At 46.9% G+C, this 23,488-nt stretch overlaps 1 protein-coding gene across 1 annotated transcript in view; it reads left to right on the forward strand.

The window, feature by feature from the left end:
• CACNA1C (calcium voltage-gated channel subunit alpha1 C) overlaps positions 1–23,488 on the forward strand; it is a 755,167-nt gene that overhangs the window by 97,249 nt on the left and 634,430 nt on the right. The window contains 1 exon segment of the mRNA XM_068141830.1: positions 20,860–21,181. Within this exon segment, the coding sequence (XP_067997931.1) occupies positions 20,860–21,181 (322 nt within the window).

Consider the following 23,488-nt stretch of genomic DNA (forward strand, 5'->3'; position numbering starts at 1 on the left):
CTCCAAGTTGTCAGTAGGAAGTCAGGGGGGTTTTGTTCATTTATTTTTTAATGTGGTGTTTCTTCTTCAATGGCTTCCAGTTCAATTTTCTGTGCTAAACACCAGCCTGCGCTGGGCCTCTCTTGAAAGGTACTCTGTAATTTGGCTTAGGGTTTGTCTGTGATGCTTTCTGTCCTCATTTCACCAGTTGCTTTTAAATGCTCTGTTACTGCCTGTGCCTGGTAACTTTACAATGAGTCAAAACTTGAGGCAAGAGAATGTTGCAGGAAATGTATGGATTTCAGGGGGAGTGATTTACTTGAAATAACAGCACTGGTTCTGTGACACTACCCTTCTGATACAGACATTGTGCTGCAAAGAACCAGAAATAAGAACAACAATGGGGATCCCCAGTCTCTCTGTGAACATGTTGCAGTGATCCCACTGCAGACCTCAGTGTCACAGAATTGTCAGGGTTGGAAGGGACCCCAAGGACCATCCAGTTTTAACCCCCCTGCCATGGCCAGGGACACCTCACACTACAGCAACCCCAGGCAGTGCTAAAGGCTGGGGTCAGAGTGGCTGAGAGCAGCCAAGCAGAGAGGGACCTGGGGGTACTGGTTGATGGTAGGCTGAACATGAGCCTGCAGTGTGCCCACGCAGCCAAGAGGGCCAATGGCATCCTGGCCTGCATCAGGAAGAGTGTGGCCAGCAGGAGCAGGGAGGTCATTCTGCCCCTGTACACTGCACTGGTTAGGCCACACCTCGAGTCCTGTGTCCAGTTCTGGGCCCCTCAGTTTAGCAAGGATGTTGACTTGCTGGAACGACTCCAGAGAAGGGCAACAAAGTTGGTGAGGGGCTTGGAACACAGCCCTGTGAGGAGAGGCTGAGGGAGCTGGGGTTGCTTAGCCTGGAGAAGAGGAGGCTCAGGGGAGACCTCATTGCTCTCTACAACTCCCTGCAGGGAGGTTGTAGCCAGGCAGAGGTTGGTCTCTTCTCCCAGGCAGCCAGCACCAGAACAAGAGGACACAGTCTCAGGCTGTGCCAGGGGAGGTTTAGGTTGGATGTTGGGAAGAAGTTCTGCACAGAGAGAGAGATTGCCCATTGGAATGGGCTGCCTGGGGAGGTGGTGGAGTCACCATCACTGGAGGTGTTTAGGAGGGGGCTTGATGGGGTGCTTGGTGCCATGGGTTAGTTGTTTAGGTGGTGTTGGATGATAGGTTGGATGTGATGATCTTGAAGGTCTCTTCCAACCTGGTCTGGTCTATTCTATTCTATTCTACATCATGTTGCTCACAGCCACATCCAACCTGGCTGCAAAAACCTGCAGGGATAAGGCTTCCACCACCTCCCTGGGCAACCTGTGCCAGTGCCTCACCTCCCTCATGGGGAAGAACTTCTTCCTAATGTCTAATCTAAATCTCCCTTCCTCTAGTTTTGCTTCACTCCCCCCAGTCCTATCACTCCCTGACACCCTCAAAAGTCCCTCCCCAGCTTTCTTGTAGCCCCCTTCAGATACTGGAAGGCCCCAAGAAGGTCTCCTTGGAGCCTTCTCTTCTCCAGCCTGAACAACCCCAACTATCTCAGCCTGTCTGGTGTTGTAAGATTTACCATTTTACAGAGAAGTTTCTACCTGATGTATTTTAATTCTCCTCCTAACAGTTCTGTGTTTGTGACTGTCCTTGGGCTGTCTGTGGATAACAGAGTTTTGAGAACACTTGCCAAGCTGCAGGATCCTGCCCTGCAGTTTCTGAGCCCTGCTGTTTGAGCACCAAAAGGGACAGTAGAGAAGTCCCCAGGCCTGACCTGTGCAGAGGAAGCAGCCCCTGGCAGTTCACAGCTGAGGTTTCTCCTGGTTGGGCCTCCTTGTTGGTAGCAATGTATGACCTTGTTAGATATTTGGCTTTGCTTGCTCACAGCTGCCAAATATTCAGTTTCCAGATACCTGAAGGGCTCATGTGGTGTCAACATTTTTTCACAGGCTTGTGCTGATAAATTCTGATCATTTTCCTTTTGTAACTGTCTCTAATGTCAGAATACATGGTTCAGACACTTTACAATGGGAGGCTGAAGTTACTACTGTCCTACTCTACATTTTCTTGTGTCTAGTGCTGGGCTGTGGCCCTTGGAGTCATGGTTTAGTTGTCAGGAGGTGTTAGGTAGCAGGTTGGAATTGCTGATCTCTGAGGTCTTGTCCAAGCTGGTTGGTTCTGGTCTTCCCTCTGAGGTCCTGTCCAAACTGGTTGGTTCTGTGGTTCTGCTTTTTTCTCTGAGGTCCTGGTTTTCTCTCTGAGGTCCTTTTCCCAAGCTGGTTGATTCTGTGGTTCTGGTTTTCTCTCTGAGCTCTTTCACGAGCTGCTGGATTCTGTGGTTCTGGTTTTCTCTCTGAGCTCTTTCATGAGCTGCTGGATTCTGTGGTTCTGGTTTTCTCTCTGAGGTCCTTGTCCAAGCTGCTGGATTCTGTGCTTCTGGTTATCTCTCTGAGCTCTTTCCCAAGCTGGTTGAGTCTGTGCTTCTGGTTTTCTCTCTGAGGTCCTTGTCCAAGCTGGTTGAGTCTGTGGTTCTGGTTTTCTCTCTGAGCTCTTTCCCAAGCTGCTGGATTCTGTGGTTCTGGTTTTCTCACTTTTTTAGACATTTTAAATGTTTTGTTGAGGTGTGGAGTCCAGAATGGGAGCCTGCAATGTTGTGTGCCATAATGGTGCTCTGTAGTGCCAAGTTAACTGGAGTGGTGTGCTCACATAGAGGTTGCAGCTCAGTGAGGTCCATGCTGCTGGTCTGCTGGATCTCAGGACACTCAGTCACAGAATATCACTTAATCACAGAATGGGCTGGGTTGGAAGGGATCTGCAAAGCTCATCCAGTCCAACCCCCTCTGCACTCAGCAGGGACATCCTCGACTAGATCAGGTAGCCCAGAGCCCTGTCCAGCCTCACCTGGAATATCTCCAGGGATGGGGCCCCAATCATCTCCCTGGGCAACCTGTTCCAGTGTTCCACCACCCTCCTTGTGCAGAACTTGTTCCTCACATCCAATCTCAATCTGCTCTGCTCTTGTTTGAAGCCATTGCTACTGGTCCTGTCCCTGCAGTTTCTCTCCATCCTTCTTGTACCCCTTTCAGGTACTGGAAGGTTGCTATTGGGTCTCCCTGGAGCTTTCTCTTCTCCAGACTGAACACCTCTGGCTTCCTCAGCCTCTCCTAATCAGACTCATCAGCTCAAAGTTCAGAAAGCCCAGGAAAGGAACACAGAAGGCTTAGCTTTGATCAACTTTGGTGTGATCTGAGAATTGTTAGGCAAAGGGAGCTGGAGCAGTGGCTAGAGCACTAACTCGATGGCAGTGCTAAAATATTGTCCACCAAGTTTTAAGCAAGAGCTGTGCAAACCTGGTGAGCATCTGTACTTGTCACCTGTGCTCTGGTGTGTGTAAATTCAGTAATGATCAGTGACTCTGCTTTGTGGCCAGCAGGAGCAGGGAGGTCATTCTGCCCCTGTACACTGCGCTGGTTAGGCCACACCTTGAGTCCTGTGTCCAGTTCTGGGCCCCTCAGTTTAGGAAGGAGGTTGACTTGCTGGAAGGTGTCCAGAGAAGGGCAAGAAAGTTGGTGAGGGGCTTGGAACACAGCCCTGTGAGGAGAGGCTGAGGGAGCTGGGGTTGCTTAGCCTGGAGAGGAAGAGACTCAGGGGAGACCTTCTTGCTCTCTACAACTCCCTGAAGGGAGGTTGTAGACAGGCAGAGGTTGGTCTCTTCTCCCAGGCACCCAGCACCAGAACAAGGGGACACAGTCTCAGGCTGTGCCAGGGGAGGTTTAGGTTGGATGTTAGGAAGAAGTTCTACACAGAGAGAGAGGTTGGCCATTGGGATGTGCTGCCCGGGGAGGTGGTGGAGTCCCCATCCCTGGAGGTGTTCAGGAGGAGACTTGATGGGGTGCTTGGTGCCATGGGTTAGTTGTTTAGGTGGTGTTGGATTGGTTGATGGGTTGGACATGATGATCTTGAAGGTCTCTTCCAACCTGGTTTGTTTTATTGTATTCTATTGAATCTGTAAGGACTGTCTCAGACATTTGTCTGCATCCACTGTGGACAGAGTGACAGGGAAGCTCCTTGACAGGGTTTGTATCGCTAACCACTGCCATAACTTGCAGCCTTAGGTCTTAGAGTGTTCAACCTAAGCTGCAAGCCTGAAACTGTTTTTTTCTTGTACAGCTGCTGACAAAGGCTGTCTTTTGCTAGTTATTTCCACCATTTAGTAGTATTCCTCCCTTTTCTTGGCTGCAATCACAATCTGCTGTTTTAGTGCCTTATTTAGTCTAGAAATGCTCTTACCAAGCAGAACAAGTTGAGTGCTTGGTTTGTGTCTGTATATTGCACATGCTTAATATTTAGACTTGGAACATTCTTCAGGAAGATACTACTAAATAACAACAAAAAAAGACATTAGAGAGAAGTCTGCATGATAGAGACAGAAGATGTTGCTTTAGACACCCAACAGCTCAGGAAAATTATCTTCTTCCATGCAAAGTGACTACAAAAATAGGACTCAAAAATCTATTTATTGAGGCTGGAATAGAGCTCTGAGCTCATCCAGCCCAGCCCATGACCCAACCCCACCACACCAACCAGCCCATGGCACTGAGTGCCACATCCAGTCTGGCCTTAAACACCTCCAGGGACAGCGACTCCACCACCTCCCTGGGCAGTCCATTCCAGGCTCTAATTCCCCTTCCCATCAGCAAGGGCTTCCTAACATCCAACCTAAACCTCCCCTGGCACAGCTTCAGGCCATGCCCTCTCCTCTTGGCACAAGCTGCCTGGGAGCAGAGCCTGACCCCCACCTGACTGCAGCTTCCCTTCAGGTACTTGGAGAGTGTGAGAAGGTCACCCCTGAGCCTCCTCAGTCTCAAGCTGTGCCAGGGGAGGTTTAGGCTGGATGTTAGGAGGAAGTTCTTCCCAGAAAGAGAGATTGGCCATTGGGATGTGTTGCCCAGGGAGATGGTGGAGTCACCATCCCTGGAGGTGTTTAAGAGCCTGGATGAAGCTCTTGGTGCCATGGTTTAGTGGATTAGGTGGTGTTGGGTGATAGGTTGGACTGGATGATCTCTGAGGTGTTTTCCACCTGGTCTATTCTATTCTATTCGAGGGAGGTCTGGCAGGGTGCTTATGGCTTGTACAGGAACATTAGGTAGGTATTGTCCTTTTAGACACTTTCTAAGGTCTTTCCAGCTGCCTGGATTTGTGCACCCCATAAGCAACACGAGGAAGCAAGGAAACCTCAGCCTCTAAGCATTAACACCGTGTATTGTTAGCAGGGCTGATCTCATTTCAGGCTGGCTGCTAAAGGGTGTTCTGTTTGGGTTCCCTGGTTTGTTTGTGTGGCTGTCTTCACTGAAAGTCTCAGGCACAGACCTCTCCAGAGATCTCTTTGTGCTTTTTAGTCATCATCTACCTGATGAGGCTGGGAGCAGGCTGCTATTTCTGGACTGAGCATACTATGAGATGTGGAAGGGTTGTGATTATTTTTTGTTAGGATGAGGAATCACCGAAAGTGCAGGGCTTGTGTTACTGAAATACTGTGCATTTCTACAGATCTTCTACATTTTGCCCCATTTTTCAGCCAAAAGCAGCTGCAGAGTTGCTCTGTACCCCGAGCCCAAGCACACGTGCTTGTCTGTACTCCCCATACAGCAGTGGGAATCATTGCAGCTCATGGAATCAACTTAGTTCTGCTGTGCAGTTCAGCTTAGGTTTTGGGTTATCCAGAAGCAATCTGAAGATAGATTGGCACTTCCAGCAAGTGGTTTCTCACTTGTCTTTCAGACAGCTGTCTTAAGAGTGGGAGCAAGGATCATCTGCATGGACCGCAGAGGGAGGGGGTTGGGAATGGTTTGGGTGGAGTGAGGCAAATCACAGGCACAGCTTTGTGTATTGATTTGTCATAGAATCAGCAAGGTTGGAAAAGATCTCAAAGATCATCCAGTCCAACCTATCACCCAACACCTCCTGACAACTAACCCATGGTTCCAAGTGTCACATCCAAGCTCCACTTGAACACCTCCAGGGATGGGGACTCCACCACCTCCCTGGGCAGCACATCCCAATGGCCAATCTCTCTTTCTGGGATGAACTTTCTCTTCGCCTCCAGCCTAAACTTCCCCTGGCACAGCTTGGGACTGTGTCCTCTTGTTCTGGTGCTGGTTGCCTGGGAGAAGAGACCAACCCCCACCTGGCTACAACCTCCCTTCAGGTAGTTGTAGAGGGCCATGAGGTCTCCCCTGATCCTCCTCTTCAGGCTAAGCAACCCCAGCTCCCTCAGCCTCTCCTCACAGAGCTGTGCTCAAGGCCTCTCCCCAGCCTTCTTGGCCTTCTCTGGACACCTTCAAGTGTTTCAATGTCCTTCTTAAATTGAGGGGCCCAGAACTGGACACAGGACTCAAGGTGTGGCCTAACCAGTGCAGAGTACAGGGCACAATGACTTCCCTGCTCCTGCTGGCCACACTATTCCTAATGCAGGCCAGGATGCCATTGGCCTTCTTGGCCACCTGGGCACACTGCTGGCTCGTGTTTAGGCAGCTGTCAATCAGCACCCCCAGGTCCCTCTCTGTTTGGGAGCTCTCAGCCACTCTGACCCCAGCCTGTAGCTCTGTAGCCAAAGTTTAGCCCCTGGCACTTGGACTTGTTGAATGCCATCCTGTTGGACTCTGCCCATCTCTCCAGTCGGTCGAGGTCCCTCTGCAGAGCCTTTCTGCCCTCTAACTGACTAACATCTGCTCCCAGCTTGGTGTCATCTGCAAACTTGCTGATGACTGACTCGACCCCTTCATCCAGATCACCAATAAAGATGTTAAAGAGGATGGGGCCCAGCACTGATCCCTGGGGGACTCCACTGGTGCCTGGCTGCCAGCTGGACGTGGCACCATTCGCCACCACTCTCTGGGCTCAGCCTCCAGGCAGTTCCTAACCCAGCACAGAGTGCTGCTGTCCAAGCCATGAGCTGTCAGCTTAGATAGCAGTTGCTTGGGGGACAGTGTCAAAGGCCTTGCTGAAGTGCAGGCAGACCACATCCAGAGGCCTCCCCACATCCACCAGGCAGGCAACTGATCACAGAAGGAGATCAGGTTGGAGAGGCAGGACCTGCCCTTCCTAAATCCATGCTGGCTAGACCTGAGCCCTTGGCCATCCTTCAGGTGTGCAGTTATTGCCCCCAGGATAATCTGCTCCATCACTTTCCCTGGCACTGAGGTCAGGCTGCCAGGCCTGGAGCTTCCAGGTTCCTCCATCCGACCCTTCTTGTGGATGGGGACCGCATTGGCCAGTTTCAGTCACCTGGGACCTCTCCAGTGAGCCAGGACTGGAGGAAAATGATGGAGTAATAGTGTTGGCAAAGCTAAGATGATTTGTCACATGGTGGCCATCGCTAATTGTCAAGTGTAAATGGTTAACTGGGAGACTTTCTGTACTTGAGGTAAGAGGAGCTGGTGCACTTGCTCTCTTTATTGCCATGGCCTTGTTTTGTCACATTGCTATTTGCTCATGGCATCTTTCTCTGTTAATGGCATGTAGCAGAGAATCTGTTTGGGGGGCAGACCTAAGGGAAAGCTATGATTGAGTTGCAAATGGAGCATGGTTCTTGAACAGCATTGTTTTGTTTAGACTTTTAAAAGTTTTGACTCTCAACTGTGGCAAACAAGCTCACCTGGAGTACTGTGTCCAGCTCTGGAGCCCTCAGTGCAGGTAGGACATGAGCCTGTTGGATCAGGTCCAGAGGAAGGCCATGAAAATTACCAGGGGGTTGGAGCAGCTCCGCTATGAGGACAGGCTGTAGCATCTCTCCTGTAGCCCTCTTCAGGCACTAGGAGGCTGCTCCATGGTCTCATTGGATCTTTCTCGTCTCCAGGCTGAACAGCCCCAACTCTCAAAGCCTGGCCCCACAGGAGAGGTGCTCCATCACTTTGACCATCTTTGTGGCCTCCTCTCTACTGATGTGAGCAGACTGATGTCTTTCTTAGGCCCTTACTTCTTACCACCAGCTGTCCTGTGAGCGAGACCTTGCACTGAAACAAGCAGCACTGACCATTTCTTGGACAGCCTTCTCCCTGGTGCTGACTATGGCTTTCCATTTCTTCAGCCCAGCTGGAAATGAAGAATGATATTGGGGGTTCTGCCAAATCAGCTGTGAGTTCCAGGTCAATTGGGCTGAGTGTCCTCTCCTTGCCCCCTGCAGGGCGATGAGCAGGCACCTTGGAGTCTTACCATGTGCTGACCTAGCTGTGGTTATCTAAAGGTTTGAGTGAAGCAGGGTTTACCCAGAGGGGTCTCTTGTTCAGGTTAAATGATGGAGCTAAACACATGAGCTTTCTGTGCTGAGGCCTTCCCTTCAGGTCACTCTTGCTTTAGCCCAACAAAAGATTTTTGCCAGCATGGATTTAGGAGGGGCAGGTCCTGCCTGACCAACCTGATCTCCTTCTATGAGCAGGTGACTGCCTGGTGGATGTGGGGCAGGCTGTGGACGTGGTCTACCTGGACCTCAGCAAGGCCTTTGACACCATCCCCCATAGCAAACTCCTGGCCAAGCTGTCAGCCCCTGGCCTGGACAGCAGCACTCTGAGCTGGGTTAGGAACTGGCTGGAGGCTGAGCCCAGAGAGTGGTGGTGAATGGTGCCACAGCCAGCTGGCAGCCAGTCAGTAGTGGAGTCCCCCAGGGATCAGTGCTGGGCCCTGTGCTCTTTAACATCTTTATTGATGATCTGGATGAGGGCATTGAGTCCATCATCAGTAAATTTGCAGATGACACCAAGCTGGGGGCAGGAGTTGATCTGCTGGAGGGTAGAGAGGCTCTGCAGAGGGACCTCGACAGGCTGGGCAGATGGGCAGAGTCCAAGGGCATGAGATTGAACACATCCAAGTGCCAGGTTCTGCACATTGGCCACAACAACCCCATGCAGTGCTACAGGCTGGGGTTAGAGTGGCTGAGAGCAGCCAGGCAGAGAGGGACCTGGTGGTGCTGGGTGATAGTAGGATGAAGATGAGCCTGCAGTGTGCCCAGGCAGCCAAGAAGGCCAATGGCATCCTGGCCTGCATCAGGAGCAGTGTGGCCAGCAGGAGCAGGGAGGTCATTGTGCCCCTGTACACTGCACTGGTTAGGCCACGCCTTGAGTCCTGTGTCCAGTTCTGGGCCCCTCAGTTTAGGAAGGAGGTTGACTTGCTGGAACGAGTCCAGAGAAGGGCAACAAAGTTGGTGAGGGGCTTGGAACACAGCCCTGTGAGGAGAGGCTGAGGGAGCTGAGGCTGCTTAGCCTGGAGAAGAGGAGACTCAGGGGTGACCTTATTGCTCTCTACAACTACCTGAATGGGGGTTGTAGACAGGCAGAGGTTGGTCTCTTCTCCCAGGCAGCCAGCACCAGAACAAGAGGACACAGTCTCAGGCTGTGCCAGGGGAGGTTTAGGCTGGAGGTCAAGAGGAAGTTTTACACAGAGAGAGTGATTGCCCATTGGAATGGGCTGCCTGGGGAGGTGGTGGAGTCACCATCACTGGAGGTGTTCAGGAGGAGACTTCATGGGGTGCTTGGTGCCATGGGTTAGTTGATTAGGTGGCGTTGGATGATAGCTTGGACACGATGATCTTGAAGGTCTATTCCAACCTGGTTTATTCTATTGTAAGATGCTACTTCTCACTTCAATTCTTGCTTTGTTCATGTCATTCTGGAGGGGTATTTTTCTGGCCTGCTCCGAAAGACCACTGTAGGAGGTACTGCCACCAGCCCAGAAATTCATTAGGTGTACTTCATTATCCTTGTGGTTAGAAAATGTTTGTTCCCAAAGTACAGACTGAGGTAGGTTGGTTGGTTTATTTTACTGCAAAACCCATCCCTTCTCCTTATTCACAGTGAGTGTGGTGATGGGTATTCCCTTTGAATTATTTGACATAAAACCTGTGCACATAGCTAGAAAAAGATACTTTGAAATAGTTGTATAAATACATGCACACACACAAAGACTCTTCACCATGTCCTCCTCTCCCTCACATCCTCTGGGGCACCAGGCCAAGTTCTGGCATTCCCATTTCTGAGACTGCTTCATCAGTCGTCTTTTCTAGGTCTTCTTGCTCTGGTCTGGGCAGTCTGAATGCAGCCACATATTTCCTGAAGTGTAGAACCTAGAGCTGCCCACTGCATTTCAGCTGCAGCCCTGCCAAAGCTGACTTGAGGAGAAGGAGTCCTTGCAGTGTTGTGTAGACTCACTCAGATACTGCATTTTGTGGGAAGAAGGCTGTGGCCGTTTGAGGCTGTGCCTTGAAGAAAGGGACAGTGCTGGGACACTCTGGCTGGATGTTTTGGAATAATAAGGAAAACAATCAGATATTCTAAACTAATTTCATTGGTAGATTGGTAGAATGCAGTTTTAGGTTTTGAGTTCAGTTGGAACTTTCCTCTGTTCGCTCCTTTCCTTCTCCCTTTCCAGCTTGCCTGCTTCTGGGCTCCCTGCCAGAGTGACCCTGAACAGATAAGCATGAGGCCTACTAATGTTCTGCTTTATTAATAGCTGCTTTTTTTTCTCCCTTTCTAACCCTCTTTGGGAAAAAGGGAGGTAGGGGGAGACAAGGGGGTACAGGGGGGGAACCCTCCTCCGGAGGAGGGAATTTCGTTCCTGTAGTCTCGCTTTTGTTACTTTGCTGTATGTTTCTGTATATGTTGTAAATACTGTATGTTTTGTGTACATATCTTGCATTTTCCACATGGCTTGTAAAATGTAGCATTTCCCTTGCTTCTCTGGATGAGTTAGCTGTGGTTTTTCTTCCTCTTTGTGGGGGAGAGAAGGCTAGGCCCTTCTCTCAAACCCCACCGCAAAGGCAGAGTGATGCTATCAGCTTGTGCTCTGTTGGGGATCTGCTATAACCCCCAAGGCTCTTCTGAAAATGATTTGGGCAGATGATTCACTTTGCTTAAATGCTTTGTATTTCTCCCTGCTGAACTCCCTTCTATTTTTAAGACCTTTTCTGAAATCCATGAAGTTCATTTTGGATTCAGATCCTGTCCTTCTGTGTATTTGCTTTACCTCCCAGCTTCCTAGTTACCTGTTCATTTAATACCACTACTCACCATTATCTCAGCAGCCAGATCATTAGTGAAGCATTGAGCAGACTTGGATCCAGCCAGGGCAGGCTCTTGCATACCTTTGTGTGCCCCCTCCTCCTGTTTACGCGTTGTTCCAACGATAACTGCTCTCAGGCATCCACTGGTTTGGTGCTCACCTTACAGCATTGCTTTTTCTTGCTCCTCTATCCCTCACATCCTTGTGAAACTGTTCCACAAGACCTCATAACATTTGTTAGTAAGTCTGGAAACAGTGGCACCTACTGCTTCCATCTTGCCTGTGGATTCTGTCACACAGTTCTGGAAGGAATATGAGATGCCTTTGACACAAGGCATTCCTGAGCAGATCCATATCCACTGCTGGCTTTCTCCTTGTTCTCCCAAGGACTTGCTGATATTTGTTTAGTGTACTTTATTCCACCTTTGGTTCTGAAGGCTGAAGTTCAACTGGATTTATGTTTTCCCCCTTCCTGCTTTCTTAACTGGGGACTCTTAAGACCTCTCCTGTCTTCCATGAGTGCAATTCAATGGCAAACAGCTTTTAGATGATTTCAGAAAACTCCTCAGATATTCTTTGATGTTCTACGGTGTGGCTGGCAATGGTACCTGCTTTGGTTTGGGAGTTCATTGTGCTAATCACTTGCTCTGAATTGCTGCAAAACTGCCATGGAACACTTAAGCCTCCTTGCAGTCAGCTATTGAATGCTCTCCTTTTTTTCCATTGGGTAATGGATCAATGTTTTCCATGTTCTTCTCCTCATTAACAGATGATCTCATACACTGATTCTTTGTGTGTGTGTGTGTGTGGTGTTCTTTGTGTTTCTTGCTAGACATGTCTCCCTTCAGCCTTTTACAACTACTTTTGAGCACATAGTGGGGGGAAAAAATGGTATTACATATTACAGCTTGGAAGCAGGACCAGTTTCCCTCTTGGATTATTTCCTTTTTGTGTGCAGTTAAACATTCAGGTTTGAAATGAGCCCCAGGATCACCAAGTCCAACCCAGAACCCTACTCTACACAGGTCACCCCTAAACCATAGCTTCAAGCACCACAGCCAAACCACCTTGAAACACATCCAGGCTTGGGGACTCCACCACCTCCCTGGGCAGCACATTCCAAGGCCTGACCACTCTTGATGGGAACAAATTCTTCCTACTGTCCAGTCTGACTCTGCCCTGCTGCAGCTTGAGGCTGTTCCCTCTTGTTCTATCACTAATTCCCTTTCAGGTAGCTGTAGAGAGCCATGAGGTCCCCCTCAGCCTCCTCTGTTTCACACTAACCATCCCCAGCTCCTTCAGTCACTCTCCATCAGATTTATTTATTAGTATGATTTAAGCCCTTTTGGTGTTGTATGCAGTCAAAACATTGTGGTGTAACCACTTTTGTTTCCTGTGCCCATCTCTCCCCTGCTTTGGGGGGAAAAAAAAGAAGAGCTGCGCAACACAGGTTCAAGGTTTGCATTTTTAGGTTTCTGATGTTTTTGAGTTGATAGGGTAAAAAATGATGACACTCCACACTGGCATAGCTCTAGTTTCATTGAAAGAATTAATTGGAGCACAAATCCCACTGAAATGAATGCATGGCTAATTAGATGGAGTCCAGAAACGCAGAAGCTGCAATTCCATTGTATCATTAACTTACTCATGTCTCCTGTTGAATGCTTACATGTTCTTTTAATGATGCTTTTGAGATGGTTAATAGGTGGCAAAAAATCATAGAAGCATAGAATTGGAGCCCCTGTTACAAGAAGGATCTGGAGGTGCTGGAACATGTCTAGAGAAGGGCCACGAGGATGAGCAGAGGGCTGGGGCTGCTCTGCTATGGAGATAGAATGAGAGAGTTGGGGCTGTTCAGTCTGGAGAAGAGAAGGCTCCGAGGAGACCTTCTTGTGGCCTTCCAGTATCTGAAGGGGGCTACAAGAAAGCTGGGGAGGACTTTGTAGGGTGTCAGGGAGTGATAGGACTGGGGGGGCGGATGGAGCAAAACTTGAAATGGGGAGATTCAGATTGGATGTTAGGAAGAAGTTGTTGCCCATGAGGGTGGTGAGAGCCTGGCACAGGTTGCCCAGGGAGGTGGTGGAAGCCTCCTGCCTGGAGGTGTTTGCAGCCAGGCTGGAGGTGGCTGTGAGCAACCTGCTGTAGTGTGAGGTGTCCCTGCCCATGGCAGGGGGGTTGGAACTGGCTGATCCTGGAGGTCCCTTCCAACCCTGACAATTCTGTGGTTCGGTCTTGGGGATCACAGTGCTTTGTGATTTATTGCATTGGGGTGGGGGCTGAATCTCTGTTTCCTAGTTCTGGTCAACTTTCAGCTTAATAACAATTTTAACAAATGTGATGAAGTGATTTGGGCATCCTGATACTTCATTTGTAGTGGGGACATCGAGTGGAGTGTTTGAACTGCCTCATTGCCAAATGAACACAGCACATTCAGTCACTGCACCTCTCACCTTACAGCAAAGTTTTGTGCTGGGGGGGAAATAGGTGGCATAGGTGAAATACAGGATAGTGCCTCTCAAGTTCAATATTGTCTTGGTTTGAGTGGACAGAGAGCTATTTTACCTCTCCCCACAGGAGCTAAATAAAAAAATCCTCCATAGAATTGGAAAGTTTAAAGGGAAAGATTATTCACAAATGCATACAGCAGTATCAAATACACACATTCCTATTCAGCCTCAGCCCAGTTCTCCAACCTGGGCTTACCAAAACCTCATTTGGCCAACATCTTCCAAAAAACCTTCCACCCAACCAGGCCAAACACCAAGCTTCAGTGAACCTTCCCCCCCAACCTCGGCCCAAATCGTGTAGCTAAATATTAGCTTTGCCAAAGCCACAGAAGGCCTCCCCTGCACTGTGCTGGGAACAGAGAGAAGGAGAAAAAAGGCAGCACAGACAGTTATACCTATTTGTGAAGGGGGTGCAGGCTGGTGGGAATGAAGGAACATAGATTACACTTTCTGCTGTCCACCCCCTGGACTATCTGGTCCTTCTGGAGGACCTAAGAACCTCGATGGTTCTTAAACCTATAACAAATATTAACTGTATTCTGCTTGCTTCCTAGGAATTAACACTAAGTTTGTGGCAGGGGTGTTATAACTAGCCCATCTTTAAGGTCCCTTGTGGTGGGTTGAAAATCCCCCCCCAACATTAACTTTTCCAGCCCAGCCCAGTTGGAAGCAGACACAAGCTGTATTTACAGGCAAAACCACATATTCCTTGCATTGCATTGTAGACTGTAGAAAATATCCAGGAAGTAAAATATTTACAGGGATTTACAATTAGCAAACAGCACAAGGACCCCCTGCTGGTCAGAGACCAGGGGAAGCTACTAGCTTCTCCTTTTCTGCCCTCCACCCCCCTGTACAAAAAGAAGGGCAAAAGGAGCAGAGAAAGTTGCTGTTAGACTTAGCCAAACCAATGCAGCCAAGGTCAAGCAGAAGCAAGTTAGTATCTCTCCCGAGCAAAGAAGCAAGAATAGAAGGAGGAATTGTTTGGTACAACCAATCTTATAGTAGATATCTCTCCAATGGGATTGTTGAGAATGATCTGTGTTTTCCTTTTGACACCCAACAGTGATCTATTTACATTTCACTACTCTTCTGCTTCAAGACCTGTGGAAAATGTTAAAAGGCATAGCCTAAACCTGCCACCTCCCTACCAACCCAAACCATTCCACAACTTAGATTACAGGGCAGAGTTTCGTTCTTAGCAAAATTTTGGCTGTGCTGGCTTTGAAAATATTTTGGTCAGTTCCTGAGTGTAGTTGGCTGGGAAGCTGCATGAGCTTCGCTCTCTCGTTTTCTCCCTGCTGCCTGCAGATCGAGCCGTTCGTCACCGCCCTTGGTTATTTAGCACAGATAGAGTCTGCAGCCTCCGAGCGTCACAAACCAGATCCTGATCAGGAATCAATAGCTGCAATTTTTGTAAATATAAATGTGTCATTACTGACTCGTTTTCCAGAATCAATTTCAAAGCACTTTATTATGGCTCTGCTGCTTGTGGTAGAAGCAAAAGCAATGAAGCCACTGCCAACGGTTGCATCCTTAACCTTGCTGGCACCTCAAAGTCAAAATGCAGGGAGTGGAATCCTCATGTGAAACCCAGCTATTAAGTGATCATAATGAAGAGGCTTGACAGGTTCCCAGATTGCAGAATAGTCTTCATTAAGATGCAGCAGCTGTTTGTTTTCCAGTCAGCACGATAAGAGCGCTGTGGTGATGACTCAGCAAGATTGCTTTTACTGGGAAGCGCACACGTCTTGCTTCTCTGCTCTGATGGGTCAGTATTAAAGGAGAGCTAAAGCTGGAGAATAATTAGAGTAATTTTCCATTTGTTTTTCTTTGGAGCATGCCTCAGGCTAGGGAGGTCAAAGAGACACCAAAGAGAAAAAACTGCATCTGGAACTGGTCTGAAAATAAATACGTATGCCATGAGTAGAGCTGGGGACGATCTGCTTCGTCTTAGGAATCTAACTCATTTTGCCTGCCAGTTGATTGCCTGCTTCATCAGGGAAATCCGCTTAGCCTCTGCGATTCTGCAAGGTCTTTTTCTTCAGCTTCCAAATCCCAGGGATGTGAATTAACTCTTTTCCATTTCTTGTTTCTTTCAGCCTTCCCTTTCACATACCAGAGTCATATTACTCACCAGCTTCCTTAGGCTGGTTTGCCTCTAGGAGGTTTTTCAGTGAGCGGAGATAAGCTCCTGCTATGATCTGAAACTGTGACAGCTTGGTAGTCTTAGGGCAGTGCCGTAACATCTGATTGTCATGTGTTTCCTTGGGGTTCAGTGAGATGCCTCTAGGTAGAGGCATCACAGGATGTTAGGGTTTGGAAGGGACCCCCTGGAGATCGAGTCCACCCCCCCCACCTGAGCAGGACCTGAGCAGGTTGCACAGGAACACATCTGGATGTGAGGAGATGCCACAACCTCTCTGGGCAGCCTGTTCCAGTGCTCTGTGACCTTTACAATAAAGAAGCTCTTGCTCATGTTGAGGTAGAACTTGCTGTGCTGTAGTTTCCATCCATTGCCCCATGTTCTGTCACAGGGTGCAAGTGAGCAGAGCCTGTCCTCTCCCTCTTGACCCCCAGCCCTCAGGTATTTATTGACACTGATTAGATCCCCTCTCAGGCTTCTCCTCCACAGACTAAACAGCTCCAGGGCCCTCTCTCTCAACCTCTCCTCACCAGGCAGTGCTCCAGTCCCTTCATAATCCTTGCAGCCCTCCCTTGGACTCTGTCTAGCTGTGACCGTTTGAGGCTGTGCCTTTAAGATATAAATATAGCATTTTTCCTTGCTTCTCCAGTTGGGTTAGCTGTGGGTTTTCTTCCTCTTTGTGGGGGAGAGGAGGCTGGGCCTTCTCTCCAAACCACCACACTAGCAGATCGCTGTCCCTCTTGAACTGGGGAGCCCAGAACTGGCCCTGCCTCCCTATAACTATATACAGAGATTATACCAATCATAAAGGTACTTGGTTGAGAAATATCTTCACAAGAGGGATGGTTACAGGTAGCTTAAGAACAGTATTTGGGAGAAGGTAAATCCAAGAGCAGTAAATATTCCCCACTAACAAAAGGAAGGAAGTTCCCAGAGGCTTTAGGAATGATCAGTGTGGTGCAATTAGGAATTACCCCCCACGATTTTTGTGGGGAGAGGAAGGGGTTTTGGGTGTGCTGCCACAATTTCAAGTAGAACATAGCCAACAGTAGACTTGGAGCTTACTTTGAAATAAAAGGGGAGCAAACTCCTTTACTGGCTTTCTGCTTGCACATACATTTTTTTCTGAAGCATAGCCTCTGCTGATCAGATGTAGGGGGAAACACAGTCCCTCGAGTCTGCAGTCTTTTAAAACTAAACTGGTTTCATAGCCTGTGAAGGAATAAGATCTGTAGACCATCTGGGCAACATACAGGCCAGGGGCAAGCTCACAGGTTCACAAAATAGATAAACAGACCCTTAAACCCTGTGTAGGACCTATCTAAACAAGATGCTCTTCCTAATTCAAGCTCGCTGTCGTGGCTGTGTGAAGCTTTTCTGTTGCGCTTTTCTAACATGGCTGATTGCTTGCTTCTGTGAAATGCCTGTGGCATAATTCACTGATCTTTCACAAGTTCTCACATAGCTTGGTTGAAGTGTACTCCAAATAGTAAGGGAATATGTTTTGAACTTTCGAAATTCACTCATTTTGAATCATGGGCTCGCAGGATGTTAGGGGTTGGAAGGGACCTCTGAAGACCGTGGAGTCCAATAACCCTGCCATAGCAGGACCATAGAATCCAGCACAGGTCACACAGGAAAGCATCCAGATGGGTCTTGAAAGTCTTCAAAGAAGGAGACACCAAACCTCCTCTGGAGAACTTTTGCAGTGCTCTGGGACCCTCCTGGAGAAGAAGTTCCTCCTCATGTTCTGTAGTTTATATCCATTACCCCTTGTCCTTTCACAGGGTGCAACTAAGAAGAACCTGTCCCCTCCCTCTTGACCCCCAGCCCTCAGATACTGACAGTGATTCATGGTATCACAGAACCACAGAATGTTAGGGGTTGGAAGGGACCTCAAAAGCTCATCCAGTCCAACCCTCTTGCCAGAGCAGGAGCACCTAGAGCAGATCACACAGGAACACAGCCAGGAGGGGTCTGAATATCTCCAGAGAGGGAGACTCCACAACCCCCCTGGGCAGCCTGTGCCAGGCTTCTGTCACACTCACAGGGAAAAAAAAATTCCTCCTGTTTCCATGGAACTTTCTCTGCCTCAGCTTCCACCACTGCCTCTTGTGCTGGCATTGGGCATCCTCCAGCAGAGCCTGGCTCCAGCCTCTGGGCACTCACCCTGCACAGCTTTATCAACATGAATGAGGGCAGCCCTTAGTCTCCTCCTCTCCAAGCTGCAGAGCCCTCAGCTCCCTCAGTCTCTCCTTGTGAGGAAGATGTTCCACTGCCTTCATTGTTTTGAAGTGACTGAAGTTAACCTCATTTGAAGAGGTGACTTCAGTGTCTTTAATGAAACTATGGAACTATGGTGACTTTCATTGTGCCACCAAGACCTTCTGAACATCAGGCACGTGCCACCTGACATTCTATCATTGTGAGTGGGCAGAAGCATGCACTCCCTCAGTTTTGGCCCAAAAGGGGCACAAAACTTGAGGCTAAGACCTACCACACACTTGTAAAGTGAGTGTTCTTGCATTGATTACAACAGTTAGTCTATCTTAAAATCACCTTATCAGGATAAAGAATCACTTCCAGTTTCTAATTGTATGTCCTTCTAAATTGAGGGTCCCAGAACTGGACACAGGACTCAAGGTGTGGCCTAACCAGTGCTGAGCACAGGGCAGAATGACCTCCCTGCTCCTGCTGGCCACACTACTGCTGATGCAGGCCAGGATGCCCTTGGCCACGTGGGCACACTGCTGGCTCATGCTCAGCTGCTGTCACCCAGTACCCCCAGGTCCCTCTCTGCCTGGCTGCTCTCAGCCACTCTGACCCCAGCCTGTAGCTCTGCATGGGGTTGTTGTGGCCAATGTGCAGAACCTGGCACTTGGATGTGTTCAATCTCATGCCCTTGGACTCTGCCCATCTGTCCAGCCAGTCGGTCCCCCTGCAGAGCCTCTCCTACCCTCCAGCAGATCAACTCCTGCCCCCAGCTTGGTGTCATCAGCAAATTTACTGCTAATGGACTCAATGGCCTCATCCAGATCATCAATAAAGATGTTAAAGAGGACAGGGCCCAGCACTGATCCCTGGGGCACACCACTGGTGCCTGGCTGCCAGCTGGCTGTGGCACCATTCACCACCACTCTCTGGGCTCAGCCTCCAGCCAGTTCCTAACCCAGCTCAGAGTGCTGCTGTCCAAGCCAGGGGCTGACAGCTTGGCCAGGAGTTTGCTATGGGGGACAGTGTCAAAGGCCGTGCTGAAGTCCAGGAAGACCACATCCACCAGACAGTCACCTGCTCATAGAAGGAGATCAGGTTGGTCAGGCAGGACCTGCCCTTCCTAAATCCATGCTGGCTGGGCCTGATCCCTTGGCCATCCTGCAGGTGCATCTGCACGTGTTGTTTGGAAGCCCTTCTAAAGGCTCTGTGTGCGTTGGGTCTTGTTGGGGCACTGTTGCAAGATGTAAGATGTTATATAGGACCATAGCTTCAATGGGAAGGCTTTGAGTCGGTACCTTGCACTTAACCTTAGTTCTTGGTTTTACTCATACTTAAGATTATTTTTATTGATTATTGATTATTATTCTTTCTCTGCTGTTTCAAAAGGGTCTTCAGAAACTTCTGTTGTGGGTTTGGGTTTGGGTTTGTTTCTTTTTTATTGTCTGTGTTTTGGTTTAAATTATTTTTTAATTGATTATTTTTTTTTTGCCAAATGTCATTTTTATTTTTTAAGAATTAAATTTCATGCATTTTAAGAATTATTTTAATGGTTTTAATTTTTAAATGTCAATATTTTTAAAGGAATTTTTAGTTTTGAATGATTTTTTATTTTTTCAAAAATGCATTTTCAAATGTTTTAAAGTTAATTTTCCCCGAAACTTAATTTAAAAAAATGTAATTTTTCTATTTTTTAATATTTTTAAAATTATTTTTATTTCTTAAAATTAATTCAGACATTTAATTTTAAAATATTTTAATTTTTAAAGGTCTAAGTTAATTTTTATTTTTTAAACTTAAATTTTTTATCTCTTATAAATTATTTTCCCCCCAAATTTCTTTTCAAAAATGTTAATTTTTAGTGTTTAATCTGTTGTTTTTAATCTTTTCTCCTCTAAAAAGAATTTTTAATTATCAAAATTATTTATTTTTTAAAATAATTTTTCAAAAAAAATTCTTCTAAAAAATGTTAATTTTTTATGTTTTAAAAATTATTTTCCCCCAAAATTTCTTTTCAAGAATGTTAATTTTTAGTTTTTAATCTGCTGTTTTAAATCTTTTCTCCTCTAAAAAAAATTTTAATTCTTAAAATTAATTTTTTATTTTTAAAAATTATTTTCCAAAAAAAATTATTTTCAAAAATGTTAAGCTTTTAGTTTTTAATCTGTTGTTTTTAATCTTTTTCCCCTCTAAAAAGAATTTTTAATTCTTAAAATAAATTTTTTTATTTGTTAAAAATTCTTTTTTTCCCCCAAATTTCTTTTCAGAAGTGTTAATTTTTAGTTTTTAATCTGTTGCTTTTAATCTTTTCTCCTCTAAAAAGAATTTTTAATTCTTAAAATTAATTTTTTATTTTTTAAAATGATTTTTCCCCAAAAAGTTTCTTTTCAAAAATGTTGATTTTTTAGTTTTTAATCTTTTACTTTCAATCTTTTCTCCTCTAAAAAGAATTTTCAGCTCTTAAAATTAATTTTTATTTTTAAAAATTATGTTTTCCCCAAAATTTCTTTTAAAAAATGTTAATATTTTAATCTTTTGCTTTTAATCCTTTTCCCCTCTAAAAATATTTTTTAATTCTTAAATTATTTTTTTATTTTTAAAAATTATTTTTTCCCCCAAAAATTTCTTTTCAAAACTGTTAATTTTTTAAAGTTTTTTTAAAATCTTTTGGTTTTAATCTGTTAATGAATTAATTTTTTAATTAATCTGTTAATTAATTTGTATTTTAAAACGACTTTTTAATTGTGATTTTTAAAATTCATTGTTAAATTAAAAATACTTTTGAAACTAATTGAAAAAAAATAATTTTGGGGTTTTGGTTTTTTTTTAATGGATTTTTAATTGCAAAAAAATAATTAACAAACTGTGAAATAATGAATTAAAACCAAACAAACTTATTTTTCTAAGAGTGGATGTCTTTTCCGTGTCACAGGTTCCAGCTATGGGAGTCCTCGTCCAGCTCATGCCAACATGAATGCCAATGCAGCTGCAGGGCTTGCTCCAGAGCATATCCCTACGCCGGGGGCGGCTCTGTCCTGGCAGGCTGCGATCGACGCCGCCAGGCAAGCCAAGCTGATGGGGACTGCTGGCAACGCAACAATATCCACGGCTAGCTCCACGCAGAGGAAACGGCAGCAGTATGGGAAGCAGAAAAAACAGGGTACCACCACAGCTACGCGTCCTCCCCGGGCGCTGCTGTGTCTAACACTGAAGAATCCCATCCGGAGGGCATGCATCAGCATCGTCGAATGGAAATATCCTTTTGGGGCCTCTCGTTCAGAGCAAACGACCAACTGGGTGTGCACAGCAGGCACTGCGCCAGAAGCGTGAGGGAAGCGTGACATGAGGTTGAAAGGCATCACTGGGGATGTAAAGTTGGCTGAATGGTTTTTGGTATCTTCAGTGAGAGGGCATTTATGCTGGGTGACAAAAGAAGTTTAGAATAGAATAGTCCAGGTTGGAAGAGACCTTCAAGATTGTTGCGTCCAACCCATCAACCAATCCAACCCACCTAAACAACTAACCCATGGCACCAAGCACCCCATCAAGTCTCCTCCTGAACACCTCCAGTCATGGTGACTCCACCACCTCCCCAGGCAGCCCATTCCAATGGGCAATCACTCTCTCTGTATAGAACTTCTTCCTAACATCCAACCTAAACCTCCCCTGGCGCAGCCTGAGACTGTTTAGGACTGAAGCTTTAGCTATACTGTCGTGTAAGAAACTGCTAGAAGTTGAAATGATAGAGGTTAGGGGTTCAGGTCTCCTCTTTAAAAAACATGTGGGTCAGGATGAAATCAGTGGGAGATAAGCATGACTTGTGAGGCCAGAATTGAACTGCCCCATGGAGCTGCTAGTAGCTGCAGGCTTTCCTTATTTTGTTGTTGCAGGCACTTGGGGAGGTGCCACCAGTTAAACAGGTCTGGTACCTTGCACTTAAGCATAGCTCTTCATTTTACTGATGCTTAAGATTTTTACAAGTGCTGTTTCTGTTGTCTGAGGCTTAATAAAATGCACTTTGTTAATGACATGAAGTCAGACTTTTTACAGTATGGAGAAAAGAATGAGACAAAAGAAGGAGGAAGAAAAAAAAGTAAGCCCCAAAATGACCCCGAAAGAAGCTGTTAATTGCATTGGAATTCCACTTAAACTAGTAAGGCTCATTGATCTGTTGTAAGAGATGCTTGTGACCTGGGAGCAAAGAAAGAGACAGTTAAAGCAGTCCTGCAACATGTAGAGATGTAGTACAGAGCCAGCTCTAGGAGTTTAACAAGAGACATTACCGATGATGCTTGATAACCACTGATGCAGAATCGCAGGTGAGGCTCAGTGCTGCTTCCCTGCAAAGTCAGAGTTTGACTGTTGGCTTTGTCAGGTGGAAGGAGCAGAGCCTTTTTAGCCACCTAAGTCTGATCAGAATGTGCTGAAAATTGAGAACAGCAGGAGCAGGGAGGTCATAGTGCCCCTGTACTCTGCTTTGGTTAGGCCGCACCTTGAGTACTGTGTCCAGTTCTGGGCCCCTCAGTTTAAGAAAGACATCGAAACACTTGAACGTGTCCAGAGAAGGGCAACAAGGCTGGTGAGAGGCCTTGAACACAAGCCCTATGAGGAGAGGCTGAGGGAGCTGGGATTGTTTAGCCTGGGGAAGAGGAGGCTCAGGGGAGACCTTCTTGCCCTCTACAACTACCTGAAAGGTGGTTGTAGCCAGGAAGGGGTTGGCCTCTTCTCCCAGGCAACCAACATCAGAACAAGGGGTCACAGTCTCAAGCTGTGCCAGGGGAGGTTTAGACTTGAGGTGAGGAGGAAGTTCTTCACCGAGCGAGTCATTCGTCATTGGAACGGGTTGCCCAGGGAGGTGGTTGAGTCATCGACCCTGGAGGCGTTCAAGGGGAGATTGGACGTGGCACTTGGTGCCATGGTCTAGTCATGGGGTCTGTGTTGATAGGTTGGACTCGATGATCTTCGAGGTCCTTTCCAACCTAAGCGATACTGTGATACTGTGGTACTGTAACAGGCTAGGCTAGGCTAGAATAGAATAGGCTAGGCTAGAATAGAATAGAATAAAGCAGGTTGGAAAACACCTTTGAGATCATCAAGTCCAACATATCACCCAACACAGAATCACCAAGGTTAGAAGAGACCTCAAAGACCATCAAGTCCAACATGTCACCACAGACCTCATGCCTAATCAACTAAACCATGGCACCAAGTGCCTCATCCAGGCTCTTCCTAAACACCTCCAGTGATGGTGACTCCACCACCTCCCTGGGCAGCACATTCCAATGGCCAATCTCTCTTTCTGGGAAGAACTTCTTCCTCACCTCCATATTCTGAATATGTTGTGAAACACAAACTGAAATCACATACAACTCCCTTGCCTCCCCAGAGAGAAACCAGGACTAATCCTGAGCAGTAATTGTCAGCTAATGGGGTTCTGCAGTAAATACAAAAGGAAAAGCATTGTGTTAGGGATAGATAAGCACGTCGAGGGAAGGCAGTACAGAGCTTGGCAGTATTTAATATGATAAAAAAAATGAATGATGGCATTTAAGACAATGTGA

Source organism: Melanerpes formicivorus, unplaced genomic scaffold (genome assembly GCF_026170545.1).
Source record: "Melanerpes formicivorus ecotype bairdi unplaced genomic scaffold, bMelFor1.0.p_v2 SCAF_8, whole genome shotgun sequence".
Lineage (NCBI taxonomy): Eukaryota > Metazoa > Chordata > Aves > Piciformes > Picidae > Melanerpes > Melanerpes formicivorus.